The sequence below is a fragment of the Gymnodraco acuticeps genome, unplaced genomic scaffold, assembly GCF_902827175.1.
Source record: "Gymnodraco acuticeps unplaced genomic scaffold, fGymAcu1.1, whole genome shotgun sequence".
Classification (NCBI taxonomy): domain Eukaryota; kingdom Metazoa; phylum Chordata; class Actinopteri; order Perciformes; family Bathydraconidae; genus Gymnodraco; species Gymnodraco acuticeps.
Genome location: NW_022991180.1, coordinates 5120076 through 5145485, shown reverse-complemented (window position 1 = coordinate 5145485; position 25410 = coordinate 5120076). Strand labels below are relative to the sequence as shown.

At 41.2% G+C, this 25410-nt stretch overlaps 1 protein-coding gene across 1 annotated transcript in view; it reads left to right on the top strand.

The window, feature by feature from the left end:
• The window catches only part of adam12 (ADAM metallopeptidase domain 12), a 91641-nt gene that overhangs the window by 7344 nt on the left and 58887 nt on the right, over positions 1 to 25410 (top strand). Inside the window, exons 2-3 of the mRNA XM_034237681.1 lie at positions 14911 to 15032; positions 17583 to 17656. Coding sequence (XP_034093572.1) covers positions 14911 to 15032; positions 17583 to 17656 — 196 coding nt within the window. The remainder of the gene's footprint in view (positions 1 to 14910; positions 15033 to 17582; positions 17657 to 25410) is intronic.

Here is a 25410-nt window from a genome sequence, read left to right as displayed (position 1 = left end):
GTTTGTTTTCATCTGATTTCAATTAAACAAAGTCTTGGCTTTCAGAATATTAAACTTGTTTCGGCAAATTCAGATGATAAATACAGCTTTGAAGCTTGTAACGGCATAATTACAAGCGGAGAACGGAGTAACTTAAAGTCACAGCAGGCATAACAACAGCCGGTGTTTCTCGTGAGTATTTTCCCCGGCAAACAAACACAATACACACAAACGCAAAAATACCCAAACACACACACGTATACACACACACTCGCAAGCTTCCCCCAGACCAGTAATCCAAACGAAAATATCCCTCCATACTATTTTGATCATTTGCTCCGCTAATCAATCAGATCGATGGATTCCAGAGATTTTTCCCAAAAATGATGACTCCGTAACGGAGCGTCCACACAGCAGCGTGCGTTGGCGCTTGGAGCTGGGCGTATCTGAAGCTTGGGGATTTTTTGCGAGCAACGCGACCAACAACCAATCACATGAATCTCCCGCCCCCGACATACAAAGCAATAACAATGTTAAAACGAAGTAAACTGGATATAAAATCCCCAAACAGGCGAAAACCTACCAGTTTCACCCACTGTCTCTGCCTCCCCCCTCCATGCCTCGCTCCTCGGGTTTGTATCCCGGTAGATGAACAGAGACTGATCAAACAGCACCGGGTGATTCACTACCACTATAATCAATTTTCCCTCCATTTTTTTTTAATATGAGGAAATGACCTGCGTAGTCTCTCCCAGCATACACGCGGTTTGATTGGCTAGTGCTTGTACTGGCAGATTTGCATAAACGGGATTTCATTGGCTGACGCCTCCATCGAGGCATCAAAAGTTGAACATTGCTCAACTTTTGACGCCAGCTACGCCAGCAACGCTCCACGTCGCTTCCCAAAATGCAGTTCGGCTAAAAGTGACGTCACCCCATTCAAAGTGAATGGGCAGAAGCGTTGGAAGCTTCAACGCACGCCGCTGTGTGGACGGGCCGTAACAGTCAGTGGGCACCACTTAACAGCCAATCAGAATGAGAATATGTTTCACATGTGACTTATTCAAATTGCGAGTGATTGAGTGACAGATAAAGGTTGTTTAGGAGAACATTTTGGAGAAGAAAAAGTTTGAGAGTGGCGCTCGGAAAAGGAAACCTAACACTGATGTCAATTGAGCATGACATTCTTCGTGAGATGGATTTTAAGAACATCATAAAGGCTTTTTCTTCAAAGAAAACCAGACGGAAGCTAAAGAGGTAAGGCAATGCTGCACTATTCATTGATTCCCAGTAGCCTGCAGGTTTAAATGTGCATCGTTTTACATAACTAGGTTTGTGTTAATCCACCGGAGATAATGATCATTCTCATCTACTGATACCTAGCATTGAGGCCATATGTAGCTGTTCATGGTGCTGAATTAGTGGTGTGTGTGTGATCACAGAGCCTGCCGAGGCTATAAATGACTTTGATTTGTTGTTTAAATAGGGGGCCCCAGGGCCTGATGGCAGGTTAAGGCGGGCTTGGGTATAATTATTATCATGTTCACTACCTCTGTTTAGCATGTTAGCAGGCTAAAGTGCTACTTGGACCAAAACCGATAAACCAAACAACCAATCAACTGACCAACATTGCCCTCCAATGCCCTTAGCATGGATACAAATCCATATTTGTTGGAACCCCGTCTCTTCCACCAATAGCTGCTAGGTGGCCCAGCCTGTGTGATACATTTCTGTTAATCCCCAAAGTCCCCAAAGCTTAGAGACATAATGCCCAAATCTGTGCACGACAAAATGGGATTTTGCTTTCCCACTGTTGCTCCCACAGGATGGGAATGGGATACACAAATCTCACTAACCCTCCCTGGGAAGTCTCCTCTTACCATTATTTCACTGTGAGCCGCTGACCTCGTAGCTTACTCCATCAGGCCAATAATGGGCTGTTCTGTTTGGAAAAGATTGGGGGGGATCCCACATCCAGGATTAACACCTTCTCAACTTCTTCAGTAATTACTCCAGTGTGTGTCATCACAGGGGAAACTAAGATGATAAAGAGAGGGGTTGTTCAAATGAGGCAACACTCAAATGTTAAACTCCTGCAAAAAGGCTTTCCAAGTCTTTGTTTCTCTGTGTGCTTCTCAGTCATGTTCGCTCTGCCTTTCAGCCTGCTCTTACCACTGTCAATAAAGAGCTCATAATATTGAACTGTTCTGCAAAACTACATTTTAAACCCCCTCTTTTTTCATTATCTATTTGATTTTGCTTAGAACAATCCAGAACTCTAAGAATCCTTACTTGTAGAGCAGGCAGAGTATCTATCTAAGTAGAAATACAATTACTGGTTGATTTAAAGATTCAAACAGAAGAATGTACTCATCCATCAAAACAACAAAAACGCTTTATTTTTAGTAACATTAACGACGTTCGGCTCTCATAATGATCATTTGGTCCAGATTCAAATATCTGATCCACTATGGGATAGATTGCCATTACATGTTGTACAAATAATCAGCAGATGAATTCTACTGGCTTCGGTAATCCTCCGACTTTTTGCCAACATGAGGCTGACGTTTTTAGCTTTGAAATGTCTCAGTTCAATTGATTGGTATTAGGGGCCGCCTGGCCGATTATCGGGGCAGATATTCCGCATTTGACCGATTATCGTATCGGTCTTTTTTTTATCAAATTGCCGATAAAACTTTGGCTCTGATGCAGCCGTTTCTCTGGCTGCAGTCACCACTCTCTGTACACGAGCAATGTCCCGCCCACAGCGCTGTATGATAGGCTATTACTGAAGTGTCAATCAACACTGAAGATTTTCCGGACGGGAGCCAGCCAGAGAGGTGGGACCTTCTCAGATTACAGGCAGGTGCGAAATAACGCAGACACAGATTGAAGCAAGCAGCAGCGCTGAGCGGCAGAGCCGTATGTGTTTTGAAGGTAAGTCAGTTGAAAGCCGAAGTTCAATAAACATCCCAATCCCCTATGCTGAAGTTGCAAAAACACCATGATCTTATGATCCAATTATAGAATAGAATAGTTTAATGTCATTATACATGTACAATGAGATAAATGCTTCTCCCTTTCAAGGGTGCCATCAAAACAAAAACAAAACATCACAACATAAGACAACAAAATACACGCAGCATACATACTTAGGAATAAGGGATAAAGGAATAAAGAGTAAAGTGCAGTAATTATTTCCAGGAGAATAAAAATAAAATCTGTAATGTAATAAATAATAATAATAATAGTGTGTATTTATAATAGTAATGATATATACTGTATGTATATGTACAGAGTCACATTGATTCACATGTCAGGTGTTAAGAGCAATGATGGCTCTTGGGAAAAAACTGTCTTTGAGTCCGTTTGTTTTGGATGTGATACACCTGTAGCGCCTGCCGGAGGGCAGCAGGTTGAACAGGTGAAAGCCGGGGTGTGATCTGTCCTTAACAATGTTTTTGGCTCTACTGAGGCAGCGGGAGGTGTAGATGTCCATCAGGGAGGGGAGAGGGCAGCCGATGATCCTCTGTGCTGCTTTTACAACTCTCTGGAGCCTCATCCTGTCGGCCTCAGTGCAATTCTATCAGTTTCCCAGTTACACAGGGACGCGGGAAGTCAGTCAGAGTTGGGGGTGCGTGCAGCGTCTCGCAGCGGAGTAACTGTGGTGCGGAGGGGGGGGGGGTATGGGCTCAGAACAGTCTCATAATACACACATGTATGCACACAGAAGGATTCACACTTGTATTTCATGATCCGCTAAAGGATTCACACTTGTATTTCCGAATCCACACTTGTGTTTTTCAATGCACACACAAATGTGTTCCGTTTCATATACATGTAAATAAAATCCAAATACAGAAAAAAGTTTTACATATGTATTTTTGATCCTCACATATTTGTTTTCCGTTTAAAACCGCTGCACCTACAAACGCAAACCGCTTTCTGTGCACGGATCGCTGTGCATTCGTATGTGGGTTTTTTGAGACTCCCCTGACGGTCAGCCGATTCGTACTTGTAATTTTTTCTATCTATAGCCAATCAGATGTCTCCTCAATTCTAAGCCAATCGCATGAGCGCGCCCCCACAAGGGTAGATTTCAAGACTAGGCTACTAGACTAACGTTAGGTCTACTGTAATAGCCTCACTTTTAATATTTTGCAAAACATTAGCTAGCACTAGTGTTTTTTAGTTGCTAGCAGTTTATTGGGATTTTATGCTAGATAGACGGGCATTGTTTTGATATAATAAATTAAGCATTATTGATAGTTAAGCATGTCAGCCTGCAGCCCCACTTTTAACTCTCTGCCTCTCTCTAACTCATTGCAGATGGCTGCACTAAAGAAAAGGGCACAGAGGAAACCAGTTGTAAGATGTTTAAAAGTTAATTAAACATAATATATGCTTAAATGCATTTCAAAGAGGTTGTGTTAGAGTTTGTGTTATTCTACATTTTGACACCAAGATTTTCTGATTTTACTGCAAATGTATATCGGTTATCGGTTTCCTTGATTACTAATAATCGGTATCGGCCTTGAAAAAGCCATATCGGTCGATCCCTAATTGGTATTGATGTTGGCGATGATGCATATCGCAACTGATTCTAAGCTGTAGTACGTGAACATAAATGTAGTAAATCAAGTACACTCAATGCTGATAGCATGTACAGTAAATACTATTTCGTTTTGAGTGTTACAGTATGTTTATGTGCAATACTCTTTCACAATGCAAAGCAGGATGGAAATGTAGGAGCTGCTCACAGTGTAGATTATTCGCAGTGACCTTCAAAAGTTGCGGATTGATTTTCAACCAACATTACAGTATCAAATTAGGGTTGTCCCGAATACCATTTTTCGGGCTCCGGATATTCGGTAGCAATCAGCAGCGAATATTCTAATATTTGGCCCGCACGGGGGGGGGGGGCGTAGTAATCAGCAGCAAACCGCTTCAACTCGTGTATTTCGGTGTATTCACGGCATTTAGATGTGCAGCTCCACTAACATGGAACAGTCTGCAAAAATAATGGAAAATTACCAAGCTAGTACCACTACATGTTTTTAAAGCTCGGTTGGATGCTACAAAATCAGATGCTGTTGGTCCCTGTACATGTGGTTAAATATGTAAATTGTAATCCCTGTACATTTTGCTGTATGATGTCCTTTTGTTGTTTATGTTTTTATGTCTTCTTGTGGAACCTACTGCTGCAGGTCTCCCTTGAAAAAGAGATCATTGATCTCAATGGGATTTTACCATGATAAATAAAGGTTTTGAATTGAATTTTTGAATTGAATTAATTTTGTTATTCTACAGTATTGTTGTTTTATAGTTATTTGTTAATGTAACCCAATTTGTGTTCTTTGAAATTGAAAAGGATATCGCATTGTGTTAGTTACTTTCGTTGCAGTTTTATATGTCTTAAGTGTAGTTTGGCTTGGCTTCCTATTTATGGACATGCTTTTATTTTGAAGGAGAGTTAGCGCAGTTGACAGGAAGTTGTTGTTGCATTGGAAACAACGTGACGGAGATTAACGGAGAAAAGTAATATCTACATATAAAGACGGAGAAAGTAAACGATAACGTTTATGGTTAAGTGTTAGCACCCCCCTAAGAGGCACAAGCTCTTACGTTGATATTGGAGATTTCAATAAATTCAATTTGAAAAAAAAAACGGGAAAAAAAAAACGAATAACGAAATTGAAACCCGAATAGTACTCCCAACGAACGAATATTCGGATATTCGGGTACACTTCACATATATTATTTATTGTATGTTGACAGTATTATATACTATATGAAATGGGCATGTAGTATGGGCTATAGAAACCTATAAAGAAGCCTAAAGCTAAAGAAAGTTGGTGTAGGGAGCAGAATAATCATTTCATAATGTTGCCCTTCTATCTTCATCTCTACATAAATCGACTAAAAATGTAAAAACCTGTTTGAAGAAGTCTTTCAAAGTTTGTCTTTGAGCATTGCAAGGGCCTGGAAATTACTGTATGGTGTCTTTTTGAGTATGCTGTAAGTCCATTTTAGTGCTGTAACTAACGGAATATGAGCCTTTCTGTTCATTATGCTGCTCAAGATGAAACGCAGTGATGAAAACTACATTTGCTTTGTATGTAAAAAAAGTAGCCTTCTACAGTATGTGTATGTTTCAATGCATGGCTTAATGTATCAGTGGAAAGAGTGTTTTCTTTTGAGTTGTGTCTAACATCAATTCATATGCAGCAAAGTAGGTAGCACTTCACAGCAGTGTTTCCGCCAGACCAGGGCTGAGAGTAGGGCTGCACGATTTTGGGAAAAAAATTTAATTGCGATTTTTCGGACAGCGATTGCGATTCGATTTGCGATATTTGCTTTTTAGCGACCCAACGGAAGTTTATTGTAAAATGCGGCCATATCTCCGGCTAGGAGGTTCGCATCAACATGCTCCCGTCTCTAGCACCCCCGCAGCCCGAGCTACGAGTGAAAGAACTAAACTTACATGAAACTTCCGTTGGGTTGCTTTAAAGTCAAGCTTCAGTTTAAGATTCACCCTGTAATAGATGTAGAACATGTGATGGAGCATTACTAACCTGACTCAGATGGTTTGTTTCACCAAACCATCAAGGAAAGCTCCATTGGAAGCCATTTGGAAAGGGCAGGCACTTTCAAAAATACTTGGCAGGTGATTGGATCAATCTGTCTATCACCTTCTATCATGGGCCACTTCTGATTGGTTAACAGTGGCTGGTACATGTGGAGCACAGCACTTCTGATTGGTGTAGATGACAGACACACAAGAAGAAAAAAAAAAAAAATAGTAAAAAAAAAATCGCAAGCTTTGCGATTACGATTTAAAATCGATTAATCGTTCAGCCCTAGCTGAGAGGGCGTCCACCCCGAGAGCGGGGGGGAGGGGGGGGTTGAATTTTGACTTGAGCCCTCCCTTATAGATACTGTCTTTTTACGTTAGTGAGCCGGATCATTTGGCTCGGCTCTCTCACGGCCCGTCCACACGGCGGCGTGCGTTGAAGCGTCAACGCTTCTGCCCATTCACTTTGAATGGGGTGACGTCACGTTGCGCCGAACTGCATTGTGGGAGCAAAGCGTAGATTTGCTCGCGTTGCTCGCAACGAAAGTTGAGCAAAGTTCAACTTTTGAAGCTTCGCCGGAAGCGTCAGCCAATCAAATCATATGTCAGTACAAGTTCTAGCCAATCAAACCGCGTGCTTGTGTGTCCGGGGCGGGAGATTCATGTGATTGGTTGTTGATCGAGTTTCAGCCCCCCCCGCCGGCAAGCGACAACGCACGCCGCCGTGTGGACAGGCCGTTAAAGCGCCAGCTGTTTCGGCTCCCAAACGGCTCTTCATGTTACCACAGTTTACCACGGAGCCTCAGTTTCGCCGCTGCGAGGCTCTGGTGCTCGCAGCTCACGTGCGCGCTCCACTAGCACCGCTCATTGCGTCCAAATCGCGCACGTTCCGTGTTGTCCTGTAGCAGGCACCGCCGATGTCGGGGAAACGATCTTCAATACTCCGAAAAGAATCACACCAGACTCCTTTGCCCCACAGAGGGATGTCCTTGTCCTTTTTCCTTTTCGTCATTTCAAGCGATAAAAACTCTCGATCTTCTCTCGAATTATTAATATTTTTGGACGCCCCTCAAATGACGGCAAGACGCCCCCCTGGCGGAAACGCTGCTTCACAGAGCTACAGCTGTACTCATGCTGCCTACTTTCCAGGTCTTTTATTAGTCTAGGAACAATTATGATATCGAACGTCAGCAGCAGAACTTTTTCTGTTTTATTAAAAGGATTTGTCAGGAGCCTTTTAGCAGGAGGAATTGTAAAGTGCTCTCTTTGATGTGCTGGACGAAATAGTTGTTATTATGAAAGGAAACCAATGCTTTATTTCAGTGCTGAGTTTTACACTTTGGCTAGATGAACTGTAACAACCTGTAATAGGGTAGGCAGTCCGTTAATATGATGTTGAAATTGTTGTATTTCTTTGGGCGTCTCTGACTTCCAGCTAATTAAATAAATGTCAGAGCATCCTCACGGGTATCACCTTCGAGTTAATTTTCTAGAAGAAGTTACATGCTATTTGTACTTCCAGGAACGACTCCATTAAGATAGTCTGAATATCTGTATCACGTTTCAAAGCGGCCTCATTCGCAATTCTCTTTGTTAAGAGGAATCTATTTCCGAGGGCACAATGGAGGTGTAGCATCCATTGCTGTATTTAGGTCAGTGGTGTTTTCATACGAAATCAGTAATTGGATGTATACAGAAAGCTCCACTAAAGTGTGTGTGTGTGTGTGTGTGTGTGTGTGTGTGTGTGTGTGTGTCGAGCTCCTTTGTTCCACTTTGCCCGAAAAGACGAAAACGTTAGCATCTTTAATCCTCAGATTTCTTGTGTAAGAGAACGTAAAAGACAGAAGTGAAACAAATACCAAAGACACTAAGATCTTCACTAAATCAGAATGCTTTAGCAACACTCTTCTTTTATTTCCTTTCCTCTTATTCCTTTCTTTCTCAAATGTTAACCCATATATGACCCCTGTGTTACCCACTAAGTCCTTGTGATGTTTTAGGAGTTGACCGATTATCTTGATGACCAATCAGCAATTATTTGATTATGGCATCAGTGATTTTTAAACTGATAAAACAGCTGACATTTTATTTCGAACGCTTAAATCACTCACAAATAGAGTGCCAGAGTGACGTGTCCTAAAACCCGGAAGTAAACTCCTTCCGGTTCCTTCGACAAAAACCAATGCAATTTCTCCAGGATTTTGGAAAATAGCTGGATAATATCCACATGTCTACCCTACTTTTAACATTATGTTAACATAATAACATTGAATCATAAATCTATTGATTAGATTTATGATTCGAAAATTATAAAAGTAGGGTAGACATGTGGATATTATCCGGCTGAACAAAACGTGATCTGTCTCTTAAATTTGTGTCAACCACAGACCTTATTTCGAGCTATTTTCCAAAATCCTATGGAGAAATTGCATTGCTTTTTGTGGAAGGAACAACGGTTTCTTCCACAAAAAGCAATGTGGTAATGCTTGTGGTAAAATGCTAATTTACTTCCGGGTTTTAGGACGCGTCACTGTGGCACTCTATGTACTTTCTGTTCCTATGTATATGTTTCTTTGTACATAAATACCAACATTCAACAATTCAAGGTTTAGAGTCTTATTCAAGAAAATATTGACATGTGAAAATAAGGAGTTTATGAAAAAACTGCTAACCCTGTGATCAGCAGACAACCTGCCTCCTGAGCCTGTACCGCTGCAGCCTCTTTGCTTTGCTTACATTTGGATTAGACAATCAATACAACTCTTATATCTGTCCTTTATACATAAATCTACAGCTAGAAGACTCCTGGTGTAGAATAAATCAAATACCTACATTTCCCAAGAGGTCAAACTGTTCCTTTAGTGCTTTGTAAATGTGAAACCTTGCTGTAAATACATAAATGTGGTTTGACATGTTGACTCATCATATAACGCAAAACGATCAATAGCCCTACAATAAACTATACTTTAGTGAAGCTTTTAACGTTTTGTTGAATTTCTGTCTGTGATAGTTGAATCAATATGCCCTCTTATAATTGAATAGAAGCATTCTAAAGGTAGAAAACATGACATAACTTTAGTTTTTCTATTTGACTCAGGTTTTTATCATGCACTTAACCGAAATGAAAAAGCATTGAAAGAAAGTAATAAAATAAATAAATTATAATAATCGTTTTATTTTGATTACGTTGTTTTCATAATCGTTGCAAGCCAAAATCGTAATCGAGATTAAAATACGATTAATTGCACAGCCCTACTCCACACTGATAACGACACCTAACCCATGTCCAAGCAGTGGTTTCACCTTGGCTCTTTAAACACGGCCATCATCTGATCAATATGAATGATCAATGCAGTAGGTACTTGCAGCATTGATTGTGGGTTGAAGCAAGATTTCAATCGAATATAATTGCAACAGTTGAACTCACTTCTTCTGTGTGTGGCATCTCTCGTCTCACTGCTGGCAGAAATCCACCCTTTGAATGCATTCACAGACACATCCCAGGGGTTTGTTTGGAGGCATGGAGGGCTGGTTTGGCAGCTGCCTTGCAGATATTGAACATACAATCTTCATTGTCAAAACATAATCAGAGCATCTGAAACTCTAATGCACTGTTATTAAAGGCCTTCACTTCATAATAACTGGAGTGTCACGTCTCCGAGGGCCCATCATGTTTCCCCGCTCTTATATTGGAGTGGAAATCTAAAGAGACAAGGCCTGTGTGGTGAAGAGCAGCTTAGACGGAGGTTATCTTTGCAACAACATGATTTTTTGTTACTGCTGTATTTCTTCTTAAATGTCTTTTATTTTATTTTGTAAAGCACTTTGAATTGCCGTGTGCTGAAAGGTGCTATATAAATAAACTTGCCTTGCCTAAAATGAGTGTAACATTTTAGTAGAAGGGTTCAAAAAGCACCGCCATTTATCCTGTAGTCTCCTGCGGTCACCTGCATCTGCATATATTTGGATAACAAAATAGTCTTTGAGTATCTCTTAAAGTGGAGGAAAAAAACAACGATTTTCTGGCTACTCAAAGCTATAGTAAATATTTACTTACCTGAAACAATTTGTCACCTAATTGATAAGTTGATCAACAGTAAAACAAATATTTGATGAACTTATGTCCTGATTTCCTACATTTGGGCTTTGGACCAACAGTATTCAAAGACATTCAAAGATATCACCTTAGATTTTGGGATATTTTCACTATTTTCTGGTATTTGATTAATTAATTAATATGCATCTAATCAGTGGTAGCTCTGGTTAGTTGTACACATTATTATTTTTAATACGTAAGCCTGGACTTCAGGGAATTTTTGTACAACTTTCTTATATCATAGGCTAAATTATTGATAGAGGAAAAAAAAACCATCAGTTTTATTGATGAACATTAAAGATCAATGATCAGCCCTAAATATTTGTGTGCTTAAAGCATGATCTTGTGAGATGTGTTGAGATTTTTACCAACTGTTTCCCAAGGTCAACACTAAACTTGCATAGTCTGTATGCAAATTTTATTTCAGGGTAATCAGCTTGAGGGAGTTGCTAAAGTCCTACTGTGACATTCACTTTCTTGTTCTCTGAATACATTGCCTATAGATTACCACGTCCTTCAAGCTGCCCGTTTGACCTTCACTACACTGTTTATCCTCCTGTTCATCTCAAGGGAGCGGCTCCATGATAGAACTGTCGATAGAGCAGGTACCTTATTAGGTGTGAATGAACAATAATGTATTCTATTCCTCCAATAGACTAAAGGGAACACAGATAATGCTGTTCATGTGCACTTTGAACATTAATAAAATATGCATATGGTTCTCTGCTTTAATCACTAAATAGATGAATATATACTAGGGCCGGGACTTTAACGCGTTAATTAAGATTAATTAATTACACAAAAATTAACGCGTTAAAAAAATTAACGCATTTTAATCGCACTTATTTTTGCACGGCGGAACGTTTCTCACTGGATGAGTTTCAGGCGTACCGATTATACTGGAGCACCAACTAACGTTCATGACTTCAGACAACAACAAACCACAGTGAACAACAGTGGGAAATGTTGTTTTAAAAAACGGACGGATGGAAGCGTCGATAAGAGCACGGTTGTGTGCAAATTATGCAAAAAGGAATTTGCATATCACCGCAGCACATCAAGCCTCAAGTATCACCTCAATGCAAAACATATAGCAGCTAGCGTGGACGTTAGCCTCTTTTATCGCGTTCATACCAAAAAGAGCCGGTACTAAAATTAGTTCATGAGAACCTTTTTACCCCCACGAAAGTCCCTGCTAGAGAGCAGAGAGCTGCTAGAGAGCAGGGACTTTCGTGTGGCTCTCTTGTGAGAAAAGAGCTATATTTCTGATTGGCTGGGCGGATTGCAAACCACGCCCCGTAAAACTCCCAAAAAGTTTTGTGAATTTTATTATCCTCGTATTAGCATTATTAGCATTAGCCCAGCGCAGAAACGCAGAGAGACTAATTTATGGCAACACAAAATAAAACATGGGAGCGGTGGAGATGAGGAGGTGTCGGCGTTCTCGCGATTTACTCGGAAGGCTTCAGTAGAAGCTGCTGGGAGTCCCAGCAGCTTCTACTGAAGCAGAAGAAGAATAAGTGACGTCAGCGGCTTCATTTGCCTAATCCTCCCCCAGGTTCAAAGAGTTCTCATGAACTAAATTCTCATGAACCTTTGTGGGAAAAGTACTGCGGTGTGAATGCGCCTAATGGTATACTAAAATCCATGCGAAAAAAATTGCTTCTCACTGTTCTTAGGTCAAATATTTATATGTGATTAAAAATACGATTAATTTCGATTAATTAATTACAAAGCCTCTAATTAATTAGATTAATTTTTTTAATCGAGTCCCGGCCCTAATATATACATATAAGTGAACCCATCATGCAGCAGGAGACATGCAGAACAAGTAATGAGGTGGATTTTGGGTCCAGTGGCGCCTTCTGCTTGACTGAAGTAATTGAAGCTCATTTAGTTTGTTTATATTTTTGTCTGTGTCATATCCCTGCTGAGTAAAGTGGACTGCAGCCCCCGTTTGAATTCACGTTACCCACCAGTTAGTAAGTAATAAAGCTACTGCTCGGGGTGCTATGATAAAACGGCAGAAACAAATCATCCTCGTAGAGATTTAGTTTTTGAGGCTATTTACAGAGAGAGCGGAGGAAAGATGTTTTGGCTGCCTAACAGAGTTGTGTTTTTAAGATGTATGACCCACAGCTGATTTCCCCTTGTGGCCAACATGGGGATACAACTGCGGTTGGCTTAGCAATCAATATACTCTCCATAAACATATGGGATTAACCCAGTTTTGGTTTGAATTTCAAAGGATCCCAAAGAGCATAAAGCCCATGAGAGTAATCATGAATGTCATTTTTCTTTGCTGTTTGAAGGGAATACTTCCTTTTTGGAGAGCAATGTCGGATAGAAACTTTAATCGTCATCCAGCTTTTACTGAAGCATACATGCAAAAATCTTGACAAAGTCACATACGGCATGCATCCCTTTTCCACACGGCACACACGCACATTCATATTCAATCTTCAATGGCAACTTTTTTTGGGGTAGATACAATATTTTTGTAATTTTCCACTTACAACAATCAAACAGATGCCTGCTTCCCGCTGCAAGTGTGCAAGGTGGTGATCTGGAATTCTTTTTTTAAGGTCTTCTTTTTGTTCTTCACACAACCTTTTTACCGCTTTCCACGAGAACAAACAACTGCAACAAGACTTTCAAGAAAGTGTGCGATTCATTGTGTCTAGCCTCTCTGGCGACAGGCTCTTTTCGTGGCAACACTATTGCCCTCAGATGTGGTCTGATGACATATAAACTAGTTTGTGTTACGCATACTCCTGCTTTAGTGTCCCCTCTACATTGGTATGGTTTTATGACTTAAATTAACTCGAAAGTATTTGAGAGATCCAATTGAATTGCAAGGGACAACGGTAGTCGTGTTAAGATCTTTTATTAACAAGACGTCTGCCTGACTTTCTCTTTTATAGCTCCATTTATTAGCACTCTAGCCGCAGCCTGTGGTCTCAGTCATGCTGCTCCGTCTGTCTAACGGGGTTTTCATGCACCACTAAAACAAACAAACTACCATCGGCACATGTTGAAATACCTCATTAAATATAGGAGGTCCCTTTTATGCCCTTGTTAGCTTATTACTCACTGTGGATAAACGCAGAGTCTGGGCCACACTGAGAGCAAAGGGCACCCGCCGTCAGACACCGTTTGAAGATGTAAGAAATGCAGTTGTGGTGGAGCAGGACTCCTCTCTGAATTTCTGCTTCAAAGAAAATAAACTTCAGACTTTAAAAGACTGCTTAAAATGAAGACGTCTTCAGCCGGTGGGGGAGAGGGGGGAAGAGTAAACAAATATGTCAAGAGTGTAGTATCGCAGCTCAATGTACTACTGAACTCTTGTTGTACCCTGCGTGACGCTGTACATGCAACGCAGACAAACGGCTGCTTTACATGTGTATCTCTAAGGGATTAGGGAACCTGAGACGTACAGTACACAGAGACGCAGCACGCTCTCTCAGCCTTGCTTTGGTGACAACAGGATTGTGAGACCTCAAACAACCTCCTCCTCCCCTCTGACACTCCCTCTCCACTTCATCTCCACAGCTCCTCCCTGGGTTTGTAACATTTACTGGGCTTCACAGGAAGCCTGCTGGGCCTGCTACAATTCAGACATGCTCTGTGAGGCCGTGGGAGCGTCAGGGACAGTCTCTGTTGTCTGTGGGAGAAGAGGGAGGAGAGCTTGAGAGACACGGAGAGAGCAGAGGGAATTGTGACTATGATTCCCACATTCTGCTTCAAGCCACCCGCTTTATTATATTTCATCCTATGCCATCATATATACATCCCATTTTGTTTGCTTCCCTGATGAGCAGTCTTTGAAGGGCTAATTAGCATAATTGGCTTCTAACTAAGTTAATTTCTCTTCAGTCAGAGGTATCTTTTAAAGACTTCTTTCCTGTGCAGAGTTATCATAAAAGCTGAGTTCCTCACAAACTGTGAACGGATCTATTATTGATGTGTGTCAGTAGCTTTTTCTTATTGTAGAGACCCTTTGGGGGACAGCACATGTCCTCAAAGGCCCCCGAATGAACTCTAACTCTTTCTCAGCAGCTCAGTCCACAATAAAAAGAAAACAGTGCTTTCTATCCAAGGATTCCCTGCCTTTGTAGCAGGGGCTGTTTTAAAGAGCTGTTTTGACCATTGCCTGCCCCCTTTGTCTGCATGCTTACAAAGTTAATACATTGCCTTCATTGCATTTTTAGTGGGATTTTTAATTGACTCACTCTGATTTTTTAATCTGTTCTTTTTACAGAAAGTAGTCCAGACAAGGCTAAACAGCGAGGGGAAGCAGCCAGACCAGAGCGCTATGGGACCACGGTACCTCTGCTGCTGAAGGGCGAGGAGCGCAGACCTTTCTTCCAGCGCACCACCGGGGTAAACACTCACAAGGCCACTCAGTGCAACACTAGCGTAATGCTAAGAAGCTTGCTCACACAGCAGTACAGCTGATGCTTCCAAGAGCTGAGCCAAGTACAGATGTCTGGCTTTTTGTTTGACACAACCACAGTATGTGTCTCCTTTACCTACAGTAGTTCCTCTTTCCCCGCTTGCTTGATTTCCCTTCAGTGAAATGCCCCTTCCTGTTTGTTCCCTGTTGTGTTTTCCCTCTATGCTAGCTCCCTCTCCTTTGTTTGAGCATGAGTTCGCATAGTAGGCAAGAAAATACTGTGATCTTTCCTTGGAACTTGTCATCTCTTCAACAGCTTTACCTGTCAGCAGTACACAATCCTGACGCTGTGAGAACGATTAGACGGTGTGAAGCAGCCTTGTAGAATGTTTCATTTCTTTCCTGCACCATAAGATATATGCTATTTTAAAACATGCCTGTGTATAGTGAAATCAGCCCCTGCTGGAATCAAGACTTGTGTTTTAGGCAGGGAAATCAAAGGTCTGTCCCACCTTTTGCAGCTGGAAATGTTTGAAATTCGGCATCCCCCACCACAACTGAAGGAAACTTTTCCATAGGAGGAAATGCGTAGGTGTTGAGAACTCCCTGAGCAATCAAACATTTTGTTCCTGGTGCAGGCAAGTCACCATCTGAGAGATTTGTTTTCTCTCCAGCCTTCTGCTCCTCTCTCAGAGTCAGTCTGTTGAGGAGGGCACTGAAGTTAATTACATGAATTGTTTATCACCCACATGTCACATTGGCATGCTTTTAGCTTTGTAGAGCTTGTTATGCAACCCATTTTCAAATGCATCAGATTTGTCTAACCCCCTGCTGACTGTTGAACATTTTGGTTGACCCGTGCTTTTACAGTAGGCCATCTACAAGCTGACCCTTCCTTAATTAAACTGACTTCCAGGGCAGATGGTGATTGTCCTAGCAGAGATTGCACTAAGACTTAAACGTCCCCATATAACAGATTGATATAGCCGCTCCTTGTGCCAGTGGAAGGTTATGAAGTGGCCGTAAAGTATTGCAGAGTTATTACTTACAGTGACATCGACTTTCCACACTCACAAACCCGCTGCCACGCAAAGAAAGACCGACTGACTCTCAGACAGAGCTGCAGACCGGAGACTGGCAAAGTACGGCCTGAAGGCATCAGTCAGCAGACCTAAGAAATGTCACTGTGAAACAGGACAGTGTACGCACGAAATATCAACAGATGAGACAAACATCTATGTCTGCTCCTCTCTTTGCACATGACTGGCAATTTCTGTCTCTCTACATAAATCCTTTTTGAAAAGTTCAGGGCTTTCTTTTCTTCCTTTTCTTTATGTTCACGTCGTAAAATGTTCCGAGTCCACACTCTGTTTCTGTCCGGCTGCAAGGGCACTTCTTCACTCTGATAACAACATTCTTTTCTGAAAAGCATCTTAGAGTTGTTTGTTGGGATATTGCCACTTTACATTGTGATATAAGATTGCATCTCAAACTGACATTTAGCAATGTAAGCACAATCTCCTGCATCTCCTTCATTTCCTGGGTTCTTGCATCCATAAATCAGTGCCATCGATATACTCACAGAGCGTAGTTATGGCAGTTGCTTCCGCACTGAAATACAGTTTTTCTGCCAAGAAACCTCATAACAATATTAAGGTGCCTGATGAATACTGGACTCATGCTCGAGGTTAGGTAAGAAATGCTGTCCATATCTAGTTTTATTCCGCATCACTCAAGCAGATCATTTTTCCCATCATGTTATTTGCAACAATGATCTGACTTCATGCTGCAACTACCTCCAGGAGTTTTCTACCTAACAGCTGGACACTGTAGATTCTGTCACCTTGCTGGAGCTCAAGCCCAGTCATCTTAAAATATTCATCTAACAGGAGAGATATCTAATTTCTTCTTGTTCCATTACTGTCTTGCAATAATCAAATGTGATCTGCTATCACTACATGACAAAAATGGGCTCTTTGATGAAGGATCGCAGTTAGGGCTAACCTTCCAGAGAGATAAACTGCATTTATGGCAGCCTGTCAATAATGAAAGGCACCCTGTTTTTGCCAGTTGACGCACTTAAGCATTAAAAGGGTGACCAGTGAGGCTGTTATGAATTAGTTAGAGTTAACATACAATTTAATTCCAGCACGGGCATATGTTTAAAGGTGTAAGCTACTCCAACAAATTACATAATTGAATGGATATCAACGAAAAAATGAGGACCATATAAAGTAACAAAAATGGAATTTAAAAGCCTAAAAATGGCACTTACTTACTTGAGCAGTATACTGTAGCAATACAACTACGGTCATTGGTTTAGTTGAGTCTAGTCAAACTTTAGTTTCATGCACAGACTTGGGAAGTGAAGGATGTAGAAGCTTTCTTCCGTTTCCTCTTACACTATTGTGCGTTGCCACATCCTGGCTTGTGTGTCACGCTGAAGGTGAAGCTTCACACAGACGCTGGTTCACAGAGGCAGGATGGGTGAGCTCCGGGCACCGCCTTAACACTCCTCTCATCTTTTTGTGTTTCAGAGCTATCCTGCGTCACTCCAGCTGCTGGTTCATGCAGAAGGTGAACAGCTGATCCTGTTGCTGCAGAAAAATGAGTGAGTTTTCCATTTTATTTAAATTCTCCATTCACACTCCACCAGGAAAAAAGAAACAATCTATTTATTATGTTAATCACACACACAACCAATAGATAAAGCCACACTTCCAGCTACGGCTGTCGGGAGTTATTTATGCAAGAGGAGGAGAAGTTGTATAGGTCTGTGCTATGATGTAGTGTATTCAAGCAGCAGGGAGAAAATAATATGTCCCCTAGTGATTGGACTCTTTTATGGTTCAGTCTCTCTGAAGGGCCGAGAGATGAAAGCCGATGAAGAAGAGGAGCGCTCTGAGGACATGCTTGTTCTCCCGGCTTGTCTTTCTCTTCTCATCACTCCAGTCCCTTCCAGGCTGCGGAAAAACACAGTGAACTTTGAAACGAGGGGTGGGGATCATTCGGAGTTCATGAATATGTAGATACACAAACATTCTCTCACACACATTGTTTCCTATAGATGGGAAAGATTGCTTTAGAGCCAGAATATAAAAGGCCAGGTTTCTTGTCCAGGGACTTTCACAATCCAACAAGATTGATGGCATTACTGTCTTCGGTCCTGTTTCTGTCAAGGCTTCTTATTCAGAGGAAGTAGAGGCATTATATTTCACTCTGCTGCTTAGGGATACAGATATTGACCCTGGATTGATGGACTTGGGCCATAACTGGTCACACCTCCATCACACGTAGCTCAGAGCAAACACAAATCAGACCTCTGAGATTTTCTGCCTGCTTCCCCTTTTCAAAATACATAACCTTAGATGGAGGCTGGAAATGAAAAACAACTACTGAAGTTGGAATTCAGAAGTAACATTTCTCATGGATTCACACGTGTTTCACCCATAATAAAACGCCATATCATTATGAATACTGCAAATATAAAACATCTATTAGAAAGACCTTTCTTATATGTGAGCAGGTTGCCAAATAACTCATCAAGCACCCTTCCTCCCCACCCAGAGTTCAAGGTACCCTGCCAACCCTCTAACTATATTATCCCCGTCCAGCAGTTACATACTCCCTAGAAAAACCATGTCCTGACTGACCCTTTCATTCCCCATTCTCCATTTGACCTTTAGTGACCTCAGCATCAGCTGTGAGTCATCCATCAGCAGTCTGCGCCCGGGAGCAGGCTGCCATTCCCATCCGGCCTGTTCTCGGCCAGATGTGTCCTCTGATATTGCCTCACCAGTTCAGCCGACTCAGAACAGGTGGTCTCCGACCTCTACGTGCGCCTGTTTGTCGAAGCTATGACCGTTCAGTGTGTGGCGGAGGGAAAGATGAGGGAACAGAACAGGATAAAGAAAATGATGTAACGATGACTTGAATTTCTTATTCTTTTAAGCTGGCTCGAGTGAGTCCTGCTCAGATATAATATAATCCTATATTAAAAACATGCACATTGAGCATTCCTAGCACATTAAAGTTAGTTTCACCAATCAAATGTCACTGAAGTATACTTGACAGTTTAGTTGCTCAACAATAATGAATATGGTTTCTCCTAGGGTTTGAATGTGAGGTTTTCTCCATAGAACAATATATAGTAAAAGGCTTATCAGCAGGTGTGGTTTGCATATACATATATTTTCCAAAAGGACCCTTCAGGCTTCACTCACTAACGTATGCTCTCAATGTGGATATCTCCCTGAAGAATTGTCCCAATTTCATGTTGCCAGTTTTGTCAAACACATCATGAATGTTCTATTTTCAGTACTTGAGACGCAATCTAAGCATGGTATTTCTATAAAGTTTCAAGTGAGGTACATACAAGTAATACTGTGTAGATATTAGTTCCCTTGCTATGCTATTTAAGGAGAAATGAGGTGAAAACATTGAAGGTTTAGAGGTGGAAAAAAGTGCAGATTCAAGGGAAACAGAACAACCATTGTTTTGTTGAAGTGAACAGATCTGAATGCAAATTTCATAGCAAGTGGTGCCTCTTTGTGCTGAGTTATGTCAGGTTTTCTGTGAAGGCTCATCCTTTGTTGCGTGAATGTGCTGAGCCTGTGCAGTTTGCTCATTTGGCACACCTGTTCCAAGGCCAGTGTGAAATGATCTCAGTCCTTAGCAATATAAACACGCTACCAGATCCAATTAATACACTGCTGTTTGTTAGCCGCATGGCCCGGTCCCAGGGAAACTTGGCTGCAGCAAGACAAGGACAGATCTGCTGATGAGAGAAATCAGTAGGGGTTCACTGTGTGTGTGTGTGAATTGTTTGTGTGTGTGTATGTATAATGGGAGTGTTTCCATAGGTAGCATACAAAACACCTAAACTTGGATTTGATTAGATCTTTCTGTGTGGGACAGGCCACTGCTTTTGTCTCTTTACTGCCACTGGGAATTCACAGAACCTTTTGTCTGTTTTGCATGTTATCGCCTGCAGTGTATCACAGTTGTGAAAAAGAAATCGTGCAAACTGTTCCTGTTAGTTCAGGGTAATGGATTGTATTTTGTCAGCTCTGTACCCGAACAGCACATTAGGAAGTGAGTAAGATCGGCCTCTTGGGTTCTTTCTTAAATTGTAACAGTTACATCTTACTACATATTACCCCATATTTAGCAGTTAAAATAAAATCTGTATAACTTAACCGGGTTAAAAAGGATAAAACATTTTCCCGATTCTCACATGTTTAAACATAAGAGCAATGGTAGATACCGGGTCATATAGAATATATATGGCTTGGCATGTTACATTGCACACAGAGCTGGACAGACATGCAGACTTGTGCCAGCAGCAGCGGCTTTGATGTAAAGCGTTGATCAATGGCACAGTTGGCCAGCCTCAGATGATTAATGGTGGTCGTATGGGACATTCCACATTAGTCTTGATTAAAGACTTTAATAGCACTGTCTGGGAGACCAAGGTGCTCGTGTGTGTGAGAGAGGAAGACATATCAAAGATTCACAGCTTGACACAGTTACTGCAGTTTTCTACATTTAATATCATAATTTCTGATTTCTGAAGCCCAGTGAAATTGTTCAATACTAGAAGTCTTCCTTCCAAGATGTCACTTTTAAGGAACCATTATTGCCGCAAGTGACAATCATGGGATCATTTCCAATTAGATAACATTGGTCAAATAAGCTGCGGGCAATACCAGACCAAGAAAGGCAGTATTAAAACCAATGATTCTATTGGTTAAGCAACAGGGGGTTATTTGTTTAACTTGAATTCAAACATGTTATTTCTTCTTTCAAAAGTAATATTTTCTGTTGTTAACGAATACAAAAAATACTCAAATGTAATGACAAAACAGCCAACATTATGATCTAAACGATACTAAAAAATGAAAAGCAAGATTATGAAACTGATCTGACCTTTAGTGCCTGCTTTAGGCATCCATTTTCAGTTCTCTGTGCTATGGATACATGTTGGTCAGTACCAAACCAACATATTGGTTCTACAGAGAATAGTTCATTACAACTCTCTCAGTATTTAGAAAATAAATGTATGAACAGAAACATTTCTTTTTATATTCTTATATTTCGTTATTCTTCCCATGTCCTAACATTGCTAACAGTAGTTTATTTATATTCTATTACTATTCTACTATTTTCTCCAGCTTTTCTCCTTGAACCTCTGAGCTGAGTGCAGAACAATCTGCGCTTGCCAGTGAGAACATTTCCTTTCATTCTTCTGTGGCAGGAAAAGAAAAGCGGAAAGAGCCCTTTTGAAACACATGGCCACATCTAAACAACATCATTATGTTTTTGACAAAGAAAAAATCCCCATAGCAACATCCTCAGAGTATTTTTTTTTTTAATGCGTAAACAAAATGTCCTCAATTCCAATAACACGACTGACAATGCCTTGATCTGTGTCATTGTGTGGTACCACAGAGGAGATGTAATATCACCCAGGCTGTTCAATGACAGTAGCGCAGACCAAACAAAGAGAGATCCTAGGTTTCCTTGAGTGGGTCTGTCAAGAATATGAGGCATTGAACTGTGGCTCTGTCTTTCAGCTGCCCTTCGTATGTGGAACATAATTGCCTGCCAGCTTGTTTGTCAACTCTGATGCTAATTGAGGTTGTAAAATACTCTTTTTTGCATGTATGTAGTCATTAATATTGACTTTTCATGCAGCCTTGTGGGCTGTGCTGACCTAATCAACTGCATAAGGTCAGGAAAGAGATAGATTAGTGTTGAAATTCCCCTATGGACGATATTGCTTTAAGAAAAATCCATAATCATAATTTACGTCCCAAAAATACTAAAGTAGTTATGCATATTTGGATATCTATGGATTAGATAAGCAAAAAATGCAATAGGCAAATAAGGGCTGAGCAAATCAAATGCTGTGTGCACCTTCAATGAAATAAAATGGTCCTGTTATTTTACACCACTTGTCTCAGCCATCGTATGTCTAAACATGACGCTGGCTATCGAGATTATTTTTCAAAGAAATCGCTGCGAGCTCTGCATGGTTAAGAGTCTCGTGTGTTCATGATAGAGATGGGGACTCGAGTTTGTGACTCGGACTCGAGTCGCACTTAAGTCGCACACACAGAGACTTCAGACTTGACTTGGACTCCTGCTCAAAAGACTTCGGACTCGACTTGGACTCGTGTTTTGGGACTCGTGAACAATCATTGTGTTTTCTATTTTTGGCGTATTAAAGGTGGGGTAGGTACGTTTGAGAAACCGGCTCGAGATTGCTAGAATTTGAAAATACACAACCGGAGAAAATCTGCCACTTCCTTACAGAGCCCCTCCTCCAACACACACGAACGCGCACATGACCAATGAGGGCACGAGGTAAGTTTGTGCCCCGATGGAAGGCTGACAGGCAGGTAGGCCATCCAGTTATTATAGCCGGGCAGGCTAAAATAACTGGTCGTGCTTTTTACAGTATTACGGCTTCCACAGATGACGTTTTTTTATGGATTTTTTGTCAAAGCACTTATGGACGGTTAGCAAACATGTTTAGCTCAGCATCAGCCATATGTAATGTTAACTTAGCTTGCTACTAGCTTTGTAACTGAATATTTGAAAAGATGAGTGAATGTTTGCTTGTCACACTTGTTTGCGTTGAGTGGCGTTGACATCCAACTCTTGACATGACATAAAAAAGGTCGGTAACGTTAATCATTACGTTCCGCTGCCGCCATCTACTGGCTAACGTTAAACGTAGAAAAATACATAGTTACATACATAAATACATCTGTCGGTTTATAGGCAGGTTACAGGTTTATTATTGACCACGTGACGTTAATGTTACAGGTTTATCAGGTTACCATTACACTGGGTTTGAGTGAGAGGATAGAGGAATATGTTTATTTATAGTAGACTTAAAAGATGTAATTAGAGACCCAGTGTAATTAAACAATACGGTTGCAGAGGTCACATTTTTACATTTTTGTCCACTGGCCAAATGGCTAGCCTAGTGAATGTTGAAATGTTACCAGCCTCTCAATAGATTGCCATTGTTATTTTTGGCTGGTGCGTGCAACATACAGAACCAGCCACTTGCATGATTTACCAGCATTTGGCTGGTAAATGGTGTTAATGGTAGATATCTCTTTTGGAACAGGTCATGTTTTAATATCACCAGTTCAGTATATTTCAGATAATATTGCAGCAATAGTTTTTTAGTTACAAATGGCACAGAACAAATGTTTACTTTTAAGTACTTTTAACACAGTTTCCCTGCGGGGGATTAATAAAGTATTTGTGATACTGATTTCTGATTCTGAAGTGTTTTGCTTATAAGTTGTTTGCATTTAGCTAAAGTGTGATGTTTTTCCTCATATTGCATTGCAATAGCCTGTTTAAAGTGATCATATAACAAAACTAATCAGTACTGATACTGTATGCTAATAGATATGAGTGATAATAATACAGTAAATGCTTTGAATTTCTTAGCTATAGCTGTGCAGTATTCTTAACAGACTGGATAGCAGCAGACAATAGAAGGCTTATTACAACTAGAAGAGACATGAGACTTTTATTTTTTAGAGACTTGAGACTTGACTTGGACTCGTGACCAAAGACTTGAGACTTGATCAAGTCTCACCCCACAAAGACTTGAGACTTGACTTGGACTCGTGACCAAAGACTTGAGACTTGACTTAGACTTGCAAAAAAAGACTTGTGAACATCTCTGGTTCATGATGTGTCACTAGGAGCCTTTGGCAACAGCATGTCAGGGATTTTGATAGCAGATTGCGTCCTTATCTCCATATCGCCAAATAAACCCACCTTTAGATCTGTTAATATTCCTCGGCAGCCTGCCCAAGTAAACTCTGTGTGCGAAACAATGGATAAAGCATAAAGAAGTCTAAAGAAAAATGAAAGGCTTAACATAATTAAATGTTGTAATTAGGGATGCTCCGATCGATCGGTCACCGATCGAGATCGGCCGATACTCACTCTCTACCGATCGATCGGTGCTCTCTAAACATGCCGATCGCGAGAGCCGATCGCATGACGTAAAATACATGACACTTTTCTCTGTGTGCGGCAAAACAAGCTCGCCAAAATGGCTTCACCGGTCTGGCATTATTTTAAGGTGTCCGAAAAAGACAGTAAAATAGCGGTATGCAACGTGTTTGTGAAGCAGAAATCCTGCAGCTCCGCCCGCCAGACCGGTAAGCGCAGCGAAACACACACAGGGAGAACCAGACCGCAGTTCCTCATATTCCAAACGAGAAATTACGGTAGCAAATCACCCGGTTCTTTACGACCAGAACTATTAACGGGATACAAACCGGAGGAACCAGGCATGGAGGGAGGTGGCAGAGACAGTGGGTGAAACTGGTAAGTTTTCGCCTGTTTGGGGAGTTTATATATATATATATTGCTCGCATAAAATCCCCGGGGTTTTTTGCTTTGTATGTCGGGGGCGGGAGATTCATGTGATTGGTTGTTGGTCGCGTTGCTCGCAAAAAATCCCCAAGCTTTCAGACACGCCCAGCTCCAAGATTTTCAAGATTTTTGAAAAGCTGCTGTGTGGACGTACCGTAAGAGTTAGACCTAACACACTTAGCTATTTTATCTACCTCTGGAACAAGCTAAACTAGTTATTATAAATATATGTATTCTTCATTGTCGGGTCACTCATTACTGGATCAGTGAGCTGCATGAGATACTGACAGGCTGTCAGGAGGGGGAGAGGGAGAGAGGAAAAGAGAGCGCTTCCGCTAATTTCTCCCGTGTTATTATCCAAAGTGAATGTAAACTTGAATAATGTACATCATTTGAATGTAATAATTAAGTTGATTGTTGTTTGTGGAAGCTCCAGTGAATGAGCCCCATTAACTGAGTTTTAAACATCACTTTAAATGGAAGATCTAAAGTGATGTTTAAATCTTCCATTTAGGCCCCGCCCACTCGATCGGATCGGCGATCGGTATCGGCCGATACTGATTCCGGCGATCGGCCCCGAAATTGGCGATCGGAGCATCCCTAATTGTAATGTTATCATGGACAGCTGAAAACCATTATCCTAGCCAAAACACTAGATCATTAAAAAGAACCCCCTTATATCGTCCAATTCTGAATGTTTAGCAGCAGCAGACTTCACTTTGATGGTCTAGTCCTACTTCTCCTTCTGCCTCTTCCTCCAACTCTTCCATCACTTCCACTTCCATTGTTCCCGCATACCTGTGTTCAAGTTGTTGTGATTCTCTTTTCCTGTGACATGGCTCAGTATCTATAACCAGGTTTTCTACCCCCCTCTATTATCTCTTGTTGTCGCTTCCTATCCCTTCCTCCCACGCTCTCCACATGCATGCTTGAGTTTCCTCTGAGCAT